This window comes from Callospermophilus lateralis, chromosome 2, assembly GCF_048772815.1.
Source record: "Callospermophilus lateralis isolate mCalLat2 chromosome 2, mCalLat2.hap1, whole genome shotgun sequence".
NCBI classification, from domain to species: domain Eukaryota; kingdom Metazoa; phylum Chordata; class Mammalia; order Rodentia; family Sciuridae; genus Callospermophilus; species Callospermophilus lateralis.
The window spans coordinates 124,634,861-124,654,776 of NC_135306.1; the positions used below are offsets into that span (position 1 = coordinate 124,634,861).

Consider the following 19,916-nt stretch of genomic DNA (forward strand, 5'->3'; position numbering starts at 1 on the left):
CCACATACAAGCGAGGTAGCCCTGACACCAACAGGAAATCCCTCCTCCGGAATTCCCTCCTACAGCACTTCCCCAACCAATGGGAACTCTCCAGGAGTCCCTTAGCAGGCCGAGGTGGACAGCAGGGGTATAATATCCATATGAATGCAAATCTTAACATAATCACATCATCTCAATGGCTTGCTGGGGTCAACTTTCAACCAAAAATGCCATGCATCATACTACTTGGCTATGGCTCTTAGCAACATCTAATTTGAATACTGTGTTAATAGAAAAACTTGAGATGAATTAAACTTAATAGAGTTTGTTTAAACAAAGAGCAATTTATGAAATCAGGCAGGATTCAGAACCAGAAGCAGTTCAAAGAGCTCTTCAGCAGTGTGAGCTGCAAGCCTTTATAGACTCAACACAGAAGCAAAATAGAGAAATATCTGATTGGCTATAGCTATGCTTCTGTCTTATTTGGGCATGGCCTAATAAGTTGGCTTTTTCTGACTGGCTGGAGCTCAACTGTTTGTGATGGACTGAAAAGTGGTTATTTGTTACAAATATATACTCTTACCTTAGGTTATGGTTTTTTACAAAGGAGCTTTGAATATGAGACAGCTTCACCAATGGTTTTCTGCTTATTTAATTTAACAATGCTTACAACTTGGCAAGTCATGTGGCAGCCTGTGATGAACAATTTTTTTGTGCTTTCATTTTTATCTTGGCTGAGGCTATTTTTTCTCCCATTTTCTGCAAAAGTATTTTCTTGTTCAAACAAGAATTTCCTGAATTTATATCTCTGTGAAATAAAAAACTGAAAGAACAAAGACTTTTAATGTCTGGTTGATTCAAATTGTCAAAGTCCTGTCATCTTCATTTCAATTTCATAAGACTTCAACTAAAGATTTATAACTAATGAGATATACTCTTCTACTCCAAAAAAGGATGACAAAGGTCTTTAATATTGTGACCAGTGTTGGCCCTGCATATAGATAAAATGAAAAATATCTATGAAACAGGTGAAGTTGTTTCATAGATAAAATGAAAAATGACACCACCCAACATTCCATTGTTGTATACCACACATTATGTTAAGGGCTTACGTACATTAAATCAGTCAATTCAGACAACAATCTCCATTCTACAAAGGAGTAAATGAACTTTAACAATATTGGGAAGGTGAAATCAAGATGTAAACCAGGTAGACAGCACTCCCACACACCTCACACAGCCTCTCTGGAGAAACTCTGGGAAAGAAGTATCAGTCAATAAGAGTTTGGGTTTAAATAGCAGGTAGAGGCACAAAGAGATAATTTAAGATTTCTTTTTCAGAGTAGATAACTTGCATGCCTATTGTGTGTCAGCCACTGCATTACTACTATAAAAACTGTGACATGGTTCTTGCCTTCCAGTTCTTACGCTAGTAAAGGAGAAGGAAATAACAGTAGTTTGAACCAGAAAAAAGACTCAAGAAAGTTTTACTTTGCCTCATAACTTTAGTATAATGAAGTCTTAGGTATGATTCTAAGATGAAGAAAAGGAACCACTATAAAGGAAAATTTGAGGACTCATTATACACATTCTCTATCGACTTTCAGAGTGGTCATTTTATTTATTATTTTTTTTAGTTTTAGTTAGACACAATTTTTTAATTTTATTTATTTACTTTAATGTGGTGCTGAGGATCAAACTCAGTGCCTCGAACGTGCTAGGTGACCGCTCCACCGCTGAGCCACAACCCCAGCACCCCCCAGAGTGGTCATTTTAAATAACAATATTTGTTACATTCAAATTTTTGAATTTTTAACAATGAAGCTGAAAGATGTAAAAATCACCTGAAGTCCTAGAAATTTGGCAATTATATAGTTATTATGATCATTAATAATAGCTATATTCAGTTTAAAAGCATATTTTAAATCTGAAATATCTGCTTTGGATATCCATACTGAACAAGTTTTTTCTTATAACTTGGAAATAGTTCTAATGTAATATTCTTCCCACTCTTTTAATTATTTATACTTCCCTTTTTTGCGCAAACTATTTTACAGTTTTTGAGATATAACTTTTCAAAGGCATTTTTCAAAGGCAAAAAAATCTGGCTCATTAAAACTAATTGAATTTATAAATTCATATTGTGCCTATTTATATATCTACTTATCTATGTATTTTTTGCCTAGATAGCAAAATCATGGATTTATGAAGCAGGCATGACAAGATAAAAAAAGGTTTTGTATAACTTAAAATGACAGGATCTCTAGAGGATTCCTTGTTTTTCATATGAAGGGTGTTGTTTCAAACGAGGGCATGGAAACCAGTAAGTATTGGCTTCTGTTTTTATTGTACAACTTCCAGAAATTTTTAACTGAAGACTCTATGCACTGTAGTTCTTTCCACAGAGAGCTGACTGATATTTGAAGAAGTGTTTTCACTTATCCAAGAAAAATATAATGTATCCATCACAAGCTTCATTCTTATTTTTAAATGTATGTATTTTTATTTGTGGGGAAGCTGTACAAGGTAATTATGTACATCATTCTAAGGTAAGAATTCTAGCAATAATATTTTAACTAAGAAAGCATGATTAGCTTTCAAGATATAAACTATAAGTTTGAAAAGACTAATCATAATACCAGATGTAATTTATAGATTAATTTAAATGGTTATTTTGAAACGTTGAGATTGCTTAAAGGTTACTGTTTTTAAACTGACGAAACTATAAACTTAGAGTTGACTGTTAACAATTTTCTCATAAAGTTTTTTTTTTGAAAGAAATCTAGGGCTTAGCTTAAAAACTAATTCCAACTAACTTTGATAATGAAGTATCTCAGAGGAAATTGAAAATGACTTTGCTTTTTAAAAAAGCAATTTTATATCATTTTGAAGTTCAAATATAGTGCTGTGAATGGTTACTTAGGACATTAAAAATTTCATCCACAACAATATCACAGTGATAGCTGGTATGGTTTATTAAATATTAGGAGTTCTTAGGGGATTTGAGTTCCTCCACATAGCTAAATGTTGGTTTTTGATTTTTCAATGTCATGAAATGTATTTATAATTGTCTCAAACAAAATTCCAAAGTTCCATGGTTAAAACAAGAATTAATTCTAAGAATGCTACAAAAATATTGATTTAACTCTTTAAAATACTTGCTACAAATTAACAAACATACTGAAAAAAGGATAGCTATTATCTAGATTTTTGAAAGCAAGTTAGTCATTATAGAAGTAAAAAGAAACAGCAAGAAGTTTAAAATAGATCTATGTAAAAAAAAAAATGTAAGCATCTTTTGAGGGGCAAAGATTTTTATAACATGGTTAACCCTGTAATTTTTTCTCAATATCCAGGAAAAGCAGGGAAGAACTTGTTATTATTTTCACTTAACAACAGAGTTATTAAATTTATGTGACTTTTACCAAAGAATGTTTTATATTGAGGAAAGCAATAGGGTGCCAACAAATATAGATAGCTTTGGAATGACAACTATAGTTGGCCTTTTAATGTTGATTTTGGAAATCAAAAGTCTATAGACTGTTTTCTTTTATCACTAGTAACTTTCAAATCCATAAACACTTAACCTTTCATATTTTTGAATATTTTAGCTTATACAACTTTATTCCAGCTTCCTACACATTTTTTTAAAATATTTTCTAACAGTGGTGGCAGGAAGACCACTTGGCTAGAAATACTGTAGATATCTCAGGGAAACTTCTTAGTCCTTTTTCAAAGAAGTTCAAATTGCAAGATTCTTGGGAGAGAGATGGGTCAGCTCTGTATTACACATATAAATTTGTAAAAGTTAAATGTTAAGACCATAGAGTCAGAAATGAAAATAAACCCTAAATAAATTATTTCAGAATTTAAAAAGAAAAGAGGACAGTGAAACTATTAAATTAGCATATGTTTATTGTCTGTATCTGAAATTTACCTATAAGGTTTATTTGTGGGACTTTGAACTAACCAGTTTGTTATATTTTTTTCTGCTGATCATCTTCGTCCTGTATTCCAAGCTTTCTTTTTTCTATAAGGCTTCTTATTTATTATATTGTACAACATTTAATATTTGTCCTTATTTCTATTTTTTAATGTAAAGGATTCTCCAGTAGTTAATGTTATAGAAGATGTATCTAATGCAAAAGATGGAATTCAAAGTAATGATACTGTTTATAAGGAAGACTGTGAAGAATCATGTGATGCTAAAACTAAAGTTACACGAGAAGAAAAACATTTCATGTGTAGTAAGTATTAAAATAACCACAATTGTAAAGGGATACAACTTGTTACTTATAGGTGGACATCTGGGTCATTTTATATACATCCTCATCACTCTAGGTATGTAAATATGTATGTATTTGACCTGTAGTAGGTACTTAATAAATATTTGGTAAATGAATGGATTCTTCTACCATATAGCTTTGTGGCATCAACTGACCACAGAGGGAGGGACAAACCAGAAGATTCTGATAGGAATATATTAATTTTTCCAGGGATATTGTCTTCCTTTCATTAGATCCCTAGGAAATTTCACGTAGATTTAGATTTTCTTCTTTCTTTTTCTTTTTTCTTTCTTTTTTTTTTTTGAGAGGAAGAAAATTCTAAAACCCAATGCATTAGCATTGAATACTATTATAAGAACTAATACAAAAGGTATAAAACAAATCATAGTTGATTTATGTAGCAAAGCATAATAAATAAAAAGTTTTAGTCTTAATTTAAAAAGTTAGTCACAGTACAGGTTTTTTTTTTTTTTTAAATTTACTATATATTCATAAGAAATAGGATGAAGAAGGGAGATTGATAAGGGTGGAGCTGATGATCTGATCCAGATCTTATAGGACCATCACGGCTACATCAGGAAGTATGAAGTTTCTACTTTAACATAATAATTCTGTGTATAACATAAGGGTTACAAGCTTCTCAAACCAATGAGTGCAGTTTTAGTCCCATTAACAATAATAATAATTTTTAACAATAATAATTGTTTTTAACAATAATAATTCTAATTTTTAAAATAATAATGAAAATTAAAAAGATAAATCTGGATGAGTCAGACTTAAAAATAATCAGAAATTACTAATGTGATTCTATCATTCAGGTGGAATAAACTTAGAAATAAAATATTTTTAAAAGGATAATATATGCAATCATGTCAGGGTTCTTTTGTTATAGAGGTTAATATCAGTATCATAGGTAATACTAAGGTCTGAGAAATATAGTAAATATTTTTCTTGATTCTGATGATTATATTTACTAAGGATGTCTTTGGTGTAGGAAATATTAAAGATGATAGAACACTATGGAAACATGATCCCAAATGTATTAGGACAAAAAACTACTTGCAATTTTTTTCAATTTATCTTTAAGAAATATTGAATATAGAATATTTTCTATTAAAAAAGTTTTTTTTTTTTTGTTGAACTCAGGAGTAGTTAACCATTGAGCCACATCTCCAGCCCTATTTTGTATTTTATTTAGATACAGGGTCTCACTGAGTTGCTTAGAAGTTCCAGAAAGTTGCTGAGGTTGGCTTTGAATTCTCAATTCTCCTGTCTCAGCCTCCCAAGATGCTGGAATTACAGGTGTGCACCACTGTGCCCTGCTAAAAATGTTTTTAAAAAAGAAAATATATGCAAAAGTTCCTTCAGAAACTAACTGACCAAAACCTTTGACTAAGGTCTATCCTATGTGCATATATACAGTAATTTAATTATATGAAAATATAGTTTTAGGGCTGGGGTTGTGGCTCAGTAGTAGATCACTTGCCTAGCATGATGAGGCACTGGGCTCAATTCTCAGCACTGCATATAAATAAATAAAAGTAAAGCTCCTCAAAAACCCAAAAAAAAAAGTTTAAAAAATATAGCATTATAAAAAATTAAAACAAAGATTTATCTTTAAACTCAACTTGCTTGGTACGCCAGTGAATTGTTACTTTTTTACCTTCTCGCATAGTAAGAATTGAAGAATCCTGAACCTCTTGCTTCCTTTCTTTTAGAAAGTATTAGCTAATATTCAGAATGTTGTCTTTTAATTAGAAAAGATTAGATTAATTATTTCAGGTAATCTACATTATTAGGAAGCATAGTTTTATTAAGAAATGTTGAAACAATTGTTTTCTTAGTTAATAATGAATGAACAATATGAAGTAACAAAAATGTATGGTTCTGAATGCTCAGATAAATTGAGATATTATTGTTTCCATATTTATCCAAAATCTTGTTAACCTCATTATTTTTTTCACTGTAGTTTTCTAAAATAACGTAATATTTAGCATCCATTTTATTATGGTTAAGGAAATCTGCAAAATTCTATTGTTTCCTACACACGAAGTATGAAAAAACTATTAAGAAATATAATGGATGAGCAACAAGCCTCCCTGGACTATTTATCTAATCAGGTATGGATGTTTCAGTATTATATTGTTATTCTATGTGCATACACACTGATTTATAGGTAACTGCAGGCATAATTAGTTTTCTTCATTTATGTTCAGATATCTATTTAGTTCCTACTATGTGAGAGGCAAAATAGTAAGTCTTATGTAAACAGAAAGCAATAAAAACACTGGGAGCCTACAGTGTAGTGGGGCAGATAAATTCACTGGAAAAATGTGGCTGCTGTTAGAATACACAAAAAAGAAATTTGAGATACAAGAAAACTTCTCAGAGGAGCAAGCCTGTGAGCTGAGTCATGAGAGTTAAGTACATCTTTTAAAAGTCATGAAGGTTCAGTAAGTAGGGGAGTATGTTCCATTGTGGGGGGAGCTTCTTGGAGATAGTTCAGGAATGAAGTGGCTGATGAGGCAGGTTGGAGAGTATATAAGAAAAACAGGCTAAAGGAATAATCAGAAGCTAAATTATGCCACCCCATGAGGCCACTGAATTGCTTGAGCAAGGACATGACGTGTTACAGTTGATGGTGGTGTGGAGGATGACTTGAAGAGCAAAGGGAAGCAATAGCAACAATTCAGATTCAGGCACAATCTGGTAAAGCAGTCAAATGCAGAAACAGGGTCAGGAAAAATCAAGGTTAGGGACATAGACACTACTGAATTTAATGATTGTTATTTAACTATGACTTTATTGTTTTAGCAAAGCAGTGAGAATTCACTCTAGGAAAAAGGGTATTTTTATGTATTTTATTTTATTATTATTATGTATTTCATTATGTATTTCAAAGCTGGGTTTATAAACGGTTTAGAGATAACTTTTCTATAATTTAGCTAAAGGAGTTTTGTTCAAATATAAATTTATTTAAATATTTGTGTGTGTGTATGTATATGTGTGTTTAGGTTAATGAACTCATGAATCGAGTTCTCCTTTTGACTTCAGAAGTTTTTAGAAAACAACTGGATCCTTTTCCTCACAGACCGGTTCAGTCACATGGTAAGAGCTTTGGTATTTCAGCCTTTTCATATTTGTCTTTTATTACTTAAAAATTTCCTGGACAGCTTGTGCATTTAAAAATTTTGTTTAAAAAATGCAGCTCCTTATTCTCTAACAGACAGGAGGACTAATATCTGCCATTAAGTAAATTACACCATAGACAAAGTGTATTTTCCTAAACTGGAAAACTTCTCTAATCCATGGCTATAAAAATATAACCTGACTTTGTTGAAAAGAACATAATTTTAGAGTAGCTTTATTCTGGGCTTCTCCCTTTGGTTTTTTATTAGTAATTACTTTTTAGACAGAAGAAAAGAAAGTTTTAGAGTTCCTCCCACCTGTAAAAAATGTTTTTGACATGTATGAAATGTTTCAAACTGGGATATGAAATTTGAAAAGAAAAAGAAATTTAAGAGAAATAAACAGAAAGTGAGCACTTTCATACTTAAATACAGCACATTGATTTCTCTGGACTTGGACTTCTAAGAAAAAAGCTCTATAAACCTTATAAATACAAATTTATACCAAAGAGTTCCAATCAAATAAATATCATTAAGGGCTTAGTATGCTATATTTATTTATTACTTAGAAGGGAAGAAAATAAATAATGCCCGGGAATCCCTTATGTTCTAGGAACAAAGACAGTTGCTTTCATGTTATTTTATTATTTTAAACAAAATGTATTTTGCATAACTGCCTCTTTGTAGGTAGTGTAACACAGTAGTTAAGAGCATGGACTCTGGTGTCAGTCTGGTCTCAAATGGCTGATCTGCCATTTTTGGGTATTGGTTTCCTCAACAGTAGACTGATAGTACCTACTTCACATAGTTGTTGTGAGGAGTAAATGGATATATACATGAAAACTCTTAAAATATTGCCCAATGCATAGTAAGTATGATATAAAAGCTTGATTTAATCATCATCATATGAGGAATATACAGCCCAGAAAATATAATCTGTTCACAATTATTTGTATGGTAGACAAAGCAGATACTCCAGCCTAGATCAGTCCTTCAGTGTGAACGTCTATCATAAAGTCAATATAAGAATGTCTCAACAATTTAGAACATAGGCAACTAATCTTTTTCCTGGAAATGAAGAGCAAAGTGGGCCATCTTTTATAGCTAACTTTGGAAGATATTTTCTATATATTAATACGTGATAGGCCCTGTGCTCGGGGCTTTATATAATTCCTTGCTATGTAAATTGTTAGAATAACACTATTAAGTAGGTAGTGTTATTTTTATTCCAATATTAAGCAGAGAAAGCAAGACTTTGAAAGGTTAGTTAATGGTTCTTGGCTAGAAAGGAGTAGAACAAGGACTCAAAGGCAAGCATCTAAGAAACTGATGCTGTAAGAGCATTTACAGAAGATACCATAGATTGTCTTCAAGTAAAATGTAATACTTGTAGTACAGTATAATATCACTTCCACATTCATATGCTTACTGTCCCCTGGGAACTGAATGCTTTGTAGAAGGTGATTATGAGCTATGACAGCACTAACTGCTGTCTATAGAATGAGTCCTAACTTCAAGCTTAATTTCTCCTTGGTGAAGAAAGTGATCTCTCCTTTCCATTTTTTTTGGCTAGTGTTAATAGTGACCTGCAACACATTAGAGTCTCTGAAATTTGAAATAAAGTAGTCAAGGATATATCAACAGTAGTCAATACACTTATTCTGAGTCTTATCCTCTCCTTTCATATAAATTTCTTTTGAGCACTATACCCTCTAAGAAAAACCTAGTTTCCTGAAAAGGTATTATGTATTTTATAAAAGAAGGAATACTTATAAGTGTTTATCCCAAATAAAACATTTAAACAGTATAGAGTGCAAATCACTTCCTCGTTTCTAAATCACTTTTTATTTCTAAGATATTAAAACCATTCAGATCATTAATGAAAATTTTAGTAATAATTTTAGATAGCTGTATTAGTTCTCTATAGTGAAATGACTTTCAGAAACATTCAGTTTAAAATATCCTAAATAACTAATTTTATTTTCCTAGGTTTAGATTGCACTGATATTAAAGATACCTTTGGCTCTGTGACCAAAACACCAAGTGGTTTATATATAATCTACCCAGAAGGCTCTAGTTATCCATTTGAGGTAAAGTTTTATCTTATTATTTGGGATAAGATAAACATCCAACCAATTTAATTAATATTAAAAATTTAATTGTTTAATATTTTTTCTTGGAAATTATAAATTAATAATTTTTTTTGGTTTTCTATAATACTAATGCCCCATCATAAACTATTAAAAGAACTAGACTACCTTTCACTTGTCCATTTGAGTTTCCATGATTGCACACTAAAAGTAAATCCATTTGGTGCAAGATCTTATATTATCCTTATAGTAGGCAGAACTGTGCAATATAAATCCATTCCTTAATTGTTTCTAGAAAATACTGCTCTCTTTTGCCTTGGAGCCTACTAAAAATACTTTTGATTTACCTCCTATTAATATTATACTTTCTTTTGATGACAAATGATTGTATAAGAAGTTAATAATTTTTTTTAAAAAAAAACTTTTGAACTGATCTATTCACTCTTAATTTGAATAAAATGAATTACTCTTATGTCTATTCTTAATAGTCATGTTGGGATTTCTGGTAGAAATTTCTACTAGAGATAATGTACATGTGCGTGTTTATACATATATGTGTTTTATCCTGGGTACTTTTTCTTTGTGCATAAGAAAGTTTATGATACTTTTTCCTTATTGATGGTGATTATTGCTCAGTAAAATACGTTTTTTTTTTTTTCTACTTAGATTCTACCAGTTTCTCTTCTTAGAGTTACTACCATTATTTGTTTTGTAATCTATTGACAAGATGTCAAAAATTGGGAATTAGGTGGGAAATAATTTTAAAATTACTTAAATTACTTTGCCTACAGATTCAAACATGGATCTGAACAGCCGTGGCAAGGAAGGCTTCTAATTTTGTCAAGAGTGGGATGCATAATTCCTTCTTCTGTGGGGAAGTGTTGGTTCCCTAACTTCCTCCACACTGCTTTCTCCGTCTCTGTGTGGGAAGTGTCTTTTGGAGAGGGTTGTTCTGTTCTCTTCCCCTGTCGCTTGGACAAGTCCCCTGCAGGTGCCCTCTTAGGGGCATTTTACATACCATCAACACATGTGTCCATAAGCGCCTGCTGGGAAGGCACAGATCCTGCCTTTGTGTCTGAAAATGCCAGGCTGGACAGCTTGTGGGAAAGAACAATCAAGGGCAGGCATAAAGGCATTTTTAACACAGTAAAAAAGAAGGTTAGTGTTTTAATTCAAAGAAAGAGTTAGTTTGTAAATAAATATATTCCTATCACATCAGAACAGAATTGTTATTACTAAACTGGAAGATACTTATAGAGTTGAGGCATAATAGGATAATATTAAAATGACACGATTATATATTTTAAAAGGTGACTGATAAGGGGACTATAATTTGGTTAATTATAAGTTGGTTTTTATAATAAACAGTATTATTTCTAGGCATGTAAGAAATCTGAATATGTTAATGGCATACAATTGCATTCACAGTGTTTAATGAAAGTATCATCTTTTTCTCTAGGCCTACTGATGAAGCATGAGTTTTATATTATCACATAATGAAAATAATGATTTTGGTATTTTCTTGGCCTGTTTTAGGTAATGTGTGACATGGATTATAGAGGAGGTGGATGGACCGTGATACAGAAGAGGATTGATGGGACAATTGATTTCCAGAGGTTATGGTGTGATTATCTGGATGGATTTGGTGATCTTTTAGGTCAATTTTTATGTATTTGTATTCTATCTTTTGATATTATTTCGAAGACTATATCTGTATTGGTAAAAATAGCAAATATATATGATTATAAAAATATGAATCAAATACCCTATCTTCATGGATAAAATGTTCTTCAGTTAAGGTCTAGAAATATTTATATTTAGTTATTGTTGAAATGTGAGTTTATTAAAAACTCTAAGCTGGATATTTATTATCTATTATGTATCCAGTAGAGTTCTTGTCTTCTGTACTAAGAAAATGTAAATGGGCAAGATTGCCATATATCTTAAAAGTTTTGATATGCTGTGTCCACACAAGCAAATTAAACAAAGAATTAAGGTATGATTAAATTCAGATGATTTGAATTGAACACAGTGTTTTATAAAATATTAATAAGCATTACCTTTGCTCAAAATTTAAAAATTATAAAACCCTGTTGAATTGTAAAGTCTGTTTACATTATTGCCACATGGCAGCATCAATTTTGCTAGTAAACAGAAACACCAGTATTTTTGAACCATTTATATTAGTTGGAACTTCTGCAGGCAGTTTTGTTAATTTTTAAGTTATTTTAATGGTTGTTATTATGATGTAAAATGTTTATCCTCCCATAAGAATATCATCTAAAGATTCAGTAAGTGGTAGTGTTGGTCCTGCATGCTAATAATTTTATAAGGCATTTGGCTTATAGATAATTGCCATGCAGTTAAATAATTGCATGCAGTTAAATACTTGTATTTTTTTAGCATTATTTCTAATCTCCCATTGAGTGCTTCCTCCTGAATTAAGTAGTCATAGACTGACATATAGACTTCCTATTATCTTTTTCTTTACTTCTTGCTTATTTTTATAGGGAGGTGATGTGAGTTTTGACTAATAAGGTCTTCATGCAGGTATTTTCATGCAAACTAAGACTGCCTTGTACCTGATTCATTTTAAAAAATAAATTGGGGATTAAGGAAAATGTACAGTTCAGTCTTAAATATGAGGTTGGAGCAAAGGGGAAAGATGACAGAGATGCTTAAGTTGAAGGGTTATAACTTATGAGACTAAACAGATCCTATAGGAATCCAATTGATAGTGCTCACTTTCTTACCATACTTATTCTGGATCCTTTTCAATTCTAACTGGATGTTAGCTAAAATACCTCTGTAAGCCCTGGAGGAGTACTTAGTATCTTAGTTAAGGTTTTAAGAGTTTTATGCTGTCACATTATGCTTTAACTCTTTGAAGTTTGTTTTGACTACATTCTTAAGTTTTTGGAGAATTTCATAATTCAAGTAGAAGGATGTATTTTGGGGTGTCCACATGTAGGCTACATCATGGTAGGTAGAAGGAGGTAGAAAATCATTAGCTCGAAATGCATGCAGAAGCACATTGCCTGAATCAAGGAATTTATTGAGTCATCTGGATCTACAATTGTCTTGGAAATATTGACCCTATACCTGGGATACTTCAGTGTTGTTAGATTGTACTTCCAGTCATAGGTAATTGACACTGTATTATTATTTTTTTTTTAAAGAGAGAGAGAGAGAGAGAGAGGGAGGGAGAGAGAGAGAGAATTTTTTAATATTTATTTTTTAGTTCTCAGCGGACACAACATCTTTGTATGTGGTGCTGAGGATCGAACCTGGGCCACACGCATGCCAGGCGAGCGCATTACTGCTTGAGCCACATCCCCAGCCCTTGACACTGTATTATAACAACTATTTGTTTAGAAAGTACACTCTGAGAAAGAAAAGTAACTTCAAATGATTATTGTCATGAAATATTTCTTTAGGAGCAGCCAATTTAGAAGTTAAACCTCTGACTTTTATTGGTATACATCATTTTGTAACCTGCCATAATATTTCAACAAGGTTTCTGTTGACATATTGTGGAAAAACTGTCCTTTGTATTTAGCTTTTAAGTGAAATTTTGAATTCAATATGCAGAGATAAAATGAACCAGTTTTATTTTTCCCAGTCTGGTGAAACATAAGTAGGAAGACTTTTTATTTTTATTTTTTATTTTTTGTAAATTAGATAAACACTAATTATTTGAGCTAGGCCATATAGTCTCTGTAATTATTTGTGTGAGTCATCTCAGAGTTAATGACACACTAAATAACACCCAACATTCAATAAGGAAGTGTTTTCTAATTTGTGTTAAAATATAATAAAACAAAGTGATTTCTTTTTTACAGGAGAATTTTGGCTAGGACTAAAAAAGATTTTTTATATAGTAAATCAGAAAAATGCCAGTTTTATGCTGTATGTGGCTTTGGAATCTGAAGATGACACGTTTGCTTATGCATCATATGACACTTTTTGGCTAGAGGATGAAACAAGATTTTTTAAAATGCACTTAGGACGGTATTCAGGAAATGCAGGTAAATTTCTTATTCCTAAAATTTTCCAGAAGATGAAAATATCACCGACTTAATATATAGGTAAAGATAAAAACAATACATGTCTCTTGGTACATGCTACATTACTCAGATTAGAAATGAGAAAGCTGGCCAAGTCTGGAGTTTTGAAACTCTGTTATGAACATTGTATCACCTCATGATTTTAAAATACTTAATAAAATTCTTTAAAACATTTACCATATGTAATCCCAGTTGACTTTTTGGATGGAGATCCTGTGAGGGTAGTCTAGGAAGGCATTATTCCTGTTTTTGTATTCACAGAGGCTGACATTTAGAAGTCAGAGAATGTTAAAGCTGGCCTGTATTCTTTTCACTTTACCAGAGAAGAAACCTAAAACATTAAGTAATTTGCCCAAGAGTTCCAGCTCATCATACCTGAGCCAGGGCAATAATCCAAGCTGATAGAAACAAGAACTTATTGTTCTTTTTACCCCATCTGGATGCATCTACTCATTTCCAAAGAAATTAAATTTTCTAGAACTTCAAAATACTTGATGATAAATCTATGTTTTGGTACTGAAATTTTAAAGACGTTTTAGTCAAGAAATACTAAAGTAAATGCCCCACCCACTTGTTTATTATGTATATTCAGTGTTAGAAATAAAAAAATGAAAATTATATGATTCCAGCTCTTTAACCGATCATAATATAGAGGAGAAGATAACAATGAAAACACAGACTACTAAGAGAGCTCTGGGGGCTAAAGAGAGGGTGAGAATGATTTCAGTTGGTTGTACCAGAAAATTTTCATGGAAGAATCGTTTTCAACAAGGGGTTAATGTTAAAAGCTGGGAAGTTTTTTGAAAGTACATTACTCTTTCACAGTCTGATTCAGTGACTTTTGGGCAGATGGATATGTTGGCATACTTACAGTTGAGAACCATGGACCTGGTCTTGGAGCAATGGATAGGTTTTTGGCAAGTGAATGTTGGCAAATGGAACAGCTCAAATCAAGGCATAAAGGGAGGAAAGTTACAGGGCCCAGAGAGTTGTCTGGTATGGATGGAATCTATGACATCTGAGGGGGTTTAGTCTTGGGATATTGGGTGAAAGTCTGAAATTCAAATCTGGATATATAAGGAAAATTTTAAAGAGTTACAACATAAAGTTTTCAAAGCTTCATCTCTAAAAGTGTAAAGAACTATCTAAATATGGAATATGCTATGTTGGGAAGTTTATGTGGGGGTTCTCTACAAGATGATTATGATCTATTTAGAGAATAAAATTTAAAATGGCAATTATTTTTTCATTACAGTACCCTGCCATCCTGTATCCTACATTTTCCCAACAAGGTTGTTAAATAATTTTTAGCTATTGATAACATAATATAATCACAACTGTGAAAGAAAAGGGTGTCAGTAGAATGTAAAAATAGAAACATGAGTAAAACTAGGGGCTTAATTGTAATTAGGTATGTGGTAGAAATGGGCCACTAATTTGACTTTGAGCTCAGAGCAAAAATAGAATATAAACTTGACCATTTGAGAAACACAGATGTTCCATAAGAAATCCAAATATTCCTGATGACAAAACTTGAGATAAATTTCTCTGGGTTCTTAGAGATAACAGTATCATGTTCTCTAATTACACTTTCTCAGGATATGTGGTGAATACATTTAATGAACTATTTCTCAAGAAATAGACATGCATATATTTTTTAAAATATGTTGTTAAAGTCCATTGAGGTGCCCATATGACGTGTGATTCTTCTGATGGTTTCACTTTGCTCAGGGAGAGTATTCATGAAGTGATCACAAAATTTAGGCAATGCTCCATAGGTGGTATTTCTCTCTTACGAACTTTTGAAAGGTATTGCATGGTGTTCATGTTGAAAATTATATTCTCTCTGGAAAAAAAATACCTGCAATGTGTGTATTTTGTTTTCCATCAAGTGAGGAGCCAGAGACTTTAATAATCATCAGACTCCGGGATTTAGGATAGGCCATACCACTAATGAAGTTCTTAAAGCACCTTGAAAGATTATCTTGAAAGATGCCAACCATTTAGAAATATAAAGAAACAAATGTAGGCCTTGGTTTCTCTACACATGTACATAGCTTCTTTTATAGTGTTTCAAAACTTTTAAATCAACATTTATGTTTAGGGAAATGTAGGTATTATAAATTTATTAAGAATATGTTAATTTCATGGAACTTTAGGAAGCAAACTATAATTCCTGCTTCTGTGACTTAAATTGGGTTGTCTTGGTCAAGATTCTTAATCTTTGACGGGATATTGTGGATATCAGGCATGCTATGCAAACAATCATCTATGAACATAAATATAACCTCAGGAGTATAGCTAAATTTTTCTTGAGGGTATTAGGAATTCTATATAAACTTGATGATCCCTAAATAGCATCCAACAACTTTTGTAATTATAAATCTAAGTAAAAATTTCCCCTTAATCTATTCGTAACTATTTAAAGCAAGGCAAGTTGTAGGTATAAAAACCTACAGTGTGTAAGCTATTTTCTTCTCTTTATTTACCAATTGCCATATTAGTATGATAGGCCTATACACCATCATTTCTGGCCTAAATTATTTGATTTTGTCTACACAGCCAAACTTCCATTTTGATTTCTAACTTTCATATCTTATATCCGTTTAAAGACGCATGTCATGTTGAGGAATTTATTACCAGATTGGTGAGAGATTTTAAGCATGCTGAACAGTAGAAATATAAATTAAACCCTATTTCTAGATGCCATGCTTTTGCATAGTAGGTTGGTTAATTAGAATAATAGAAATTGTCTCTAAATTCAGTCACTTAAAAAATCTGTTTTACTCAGGTGATGCATTCCGGGGCCTCAGAAAAGAAGATAATCAAAATGCAATGCCTTTCAGCACATCAGATGTTGATAATGATGGGTGCCGTCCTGCATGCCTAGTCAATGGTCAGTCTGTGAAGAGCTGCAGCCACCTCAAAAATAACACTGGCTGGTGGTTCAATCAGTGTGGTTTAGCAAATTTAAATGGCATTCATCACTTCCCTGGAAAATTACTTGCATCTGGAATTCAGTGGGGTACATGGACCAAAAACAACTTACCTGTCAAGATTAAATCGGTTTCAATGAAAATTAGAAGAACTTACAATCCATATTTTAAGTAATTGTATGTTAAATTGTAGTGCAAGTTCCACAGCTATTTTTTGGTATTAAATATTTCACATAGTTCCTTTTTTTAAAACTTAGGGTTTCAAACATATTAGCTAAAATTTAATCATAGATGGCATTTTTGTTATGAATTTAATTAGAAAACTTAAAATTTCATAGCATTTTATAAAAGAAATCATAGAATATTGTATGTTTTTACTATTAATTATATTAATTATATATAACAAATCTGTTTTAAGTGAAACAACTTGAAATTTATAGTGCTTTCAAAGGATTTTTGCCTCCTCTTTGAAGTTTATAAATCATAGTACATTGTTAGGAAAATTGAGGACAGTATTTTACTTATTTCTACATTCATTTTATAAATTAATAACATACTCAACTGAAAATTTCCACTGAAGATAGTTACAAACAATACTTTTTATGCAGATTACTATATAAACTTCACATGTTTAAAAATGTTATTTGTTGGTGAAGTTACAATATATTTTACAAGTTTGCTGCCAAAAATAAACCCCTTGTTTTTCAATTTTATCTTGGTTAATATTTTTGTTCTTGCTTGTAGTAAATTTATTGTACATTTATATCCTGGTCAGTCACGTTCTGAAACACATCTATGTCTTAGCTCGTTAAACCCATAGAATGGTAAGAACTTCAAGTGAAGGACAGTGGAGAAAAAGTGATGAATCAGTGGTCTAGTTGTGCTTGGAAGCAAGTTGACCCTTTCTATTCTTCCTGAGTTAGAAGGAGTTGGATGGTAAGAATTTCATGGAAGAAGACATCAGGGATCATCCTGGGCCAAGTGCTAGTTATTAATAAGAAAGACAAGAGAAGCAATCAAGAAGTAGCTTTGAACAAATAAGTACTGTGTCCAGAGTTAAGATTATGCAATGCATGAAGGAGGAGACAAGTGGTTGAAAATGAGGTAGGAAGAGGGTTGAATTAAAAGTAGTTAGGAGGGGATTGATGTCAGGGTGAGCTAGCTGAACTCAAAACAGGATTAAGCTTGTTCAGAATGAAAAATATGATTTGGGTTCAGAGATGATAAAAAATGACAATGAGGTCATTGTTCCAGATTGCTTTCATTTTGAAATCCTCTCAAGGCAGTGAGTGACTAAATCATGAACAGGATATACATGAGATAAAGTTGCAGATGGGTGCACATGGTTTCACATGGCTTCCTCCCCATGTGCATCTTGCAGAGGCACAGTTGAGGTTCTGTGTCTTAGTGATGGAGTAAAGTGCATTTCAGGCTGGAGGAACACAGAGCTGTGGGCTCACGCCTTTTATACGTATAGTGATGATATAAGCACCAAAAGGCAACTTAACCTACAAATTAAAGTATTTGCTATTTAGCAAGTCAAACTTGCTGTCTAGAGTCTGGGCCAGAATCCAACCTTCCATATGGCACTGTAAAGTCTAGGAGCTTTTACATTTTAAATCCCACTGTAAAGACTAAGGAGGTGGTGAAAACATTGAAGGATTACTGCCCCCCCCCCTTACCTGAGGTTTAGCTTTCTGTGTTTCTTCTTTCAAAGTTTTCAGTTACTTACACTAAATACAGTATAGTATAGCAAGATATTTTGAGAGGGAGACCACATTTACCTATTTTTTAGTACAGTATGTTGTTAAAATTGTTCTACTTTATTGTTAGTTACTGTTGTTACTCTCTTATTGGGCCTAAAGTATAAATTATACTTTATCAAAGGTATGTATGTATAGAAAACCCCATAGTATATATAGGGTTCTGTACTATCTATGGTCTCAAGCTTCTCCTGGGGTCTTGGAATGTATTCCCAGAGATAAAGGGGGCTTCTGGACTTCTGGTACTTGGGAGAAGATGTGTGTGTATCAGTTGCTAGATTTTTTTTTTCTTGGAGACCTCAGAATTTTGCCCCTCACAATAAAGCTATAAAATCAAAAACAGAGAGCTGGGATTGTGGTTCAGTGACAGAGTGTTTGCCTCGCCTGTGTGAGGCACTGGGTTTGATACTCGGCACCACATAAAAATAAAAAATAAAGGTGTAGTGTCCATTGACAACTAAAAAAAGAAAAAAACAAAAGAAAAAATATCAAAACAGTTTTAATGAGGAAGAAAAAGAACAGTAGAATATGGATTCTATAACTTAGTAAAATATGTAAAACCTTACGGTATTTGGAGAAAATAGAGTATTATGTCAGCGGGAGAAGAGATAAATAAATGGTAATCAGGAAAATGGCTAATAATTTGAAGATTACAAAGGAACATTTTATTGTATAAAAATTCTAGATTCATTAAATATGTTAAAAAACAAAATTACTTAATATTAGGCAAACATATGAGTACATCTTTCATTTGATTACTTGAATATTTGAAGATTCCATATACCCCAAACACAACAAGCAAAATTAGAGACATAAGAAAAACCAGAAAAAGTATTTTAACAAATGAAAAATTCTATTCCTTATATATGATGCATCTTAAAATATAAGTAAAGAATATTCTTAGAAGTTAGGCAAATGGGAACAGCAATTGATAATTGCTGATAAAGGATCAATTAACATAAAATTATCTCATGAATCCTCATGAAAATTAAGACCTCAGATTGTCAGCATTTACATGAGGTAACACTACTCAGTGTTTGTACAGAAGCTGAGAAATGGAATTATTCATACTTTTAATATAAATTGATTTAAACTTGTTAAGAACAGTCAGGAGGAAACAGCTTATCTCACTTTTATATAACACATTAATATACACAAAATTATGAATATTCAACCATAGCTAACATTTAGAGTTTACTAGGTGTCTGACACTGTGATAAACATGGTGGATCTCAGTCCTTAGAAAAATTCTGAGAGTTAGATGTTATTTTCCTTTTCTTGATGAAGATAGTCAAATCAAACATAGAACCACAACAACACCACTTATGTGTAAGTGAAATGAAATTTGAACACAGGTATTCTCAATCCTGATGTCACATAGCTGGTGTGGTGGGAAATGTGAAGGCTCACAAATGTGTGGCCTTGCTTAGTCTGCTTCCAAACACTCTGGGATATCATACTGTGCTATGAATGCTCTGTAAGGGCAAATAAATTCTTATGTCAATTCTGAAATAGTTCTTCAGTGATGTTATAAAGGAAGAGTTTGGAAAGCCATATGTTAATAACAGGAGATATGAAGGCAGGTAGGTGAAAAGAAAATTTACTGTTTATTAAAATAAGCCTAAACCAGGCTTACAAACAGCTTGGGTAGTTGCTCATTATCCAGG

The 19,916-nt window shown here is 32.1% G+C and overlaps 1 protein-coding gene across 1 annotated transcript; it reads left to right on the forward strand.

Moving 5' to 3' along the window:
• Positions 1 to 2,435: 2,435 nt before the first annotated feature.
• Angptl5 (angiopoietin like 5) lies at positions 2,436 to 16,661 on the forward strand. The gene is made up of 8 exons (XM_076843842.1): positions 2,436 to 2,528; positions 4,082 to 4,226; positions 6,282 to 6,385; positions 7,280 to 7,373; positions 9,383 to 9,483; positions 11,020 to 11,140; positions 13,326 to 13,511; positions 16,342 to 16,661. The coding sequence occupies exons 1-8, from the start codon at positions 2,436 to 2,438 to the stop codon at positions 16,659 to 16,661; spliced, it is 1,164 nt and encodes a 387-aa protein (XP_076699957.1).
• Positions 16,662 to 19,916: the final 3,255 nt, after the last annotated feature.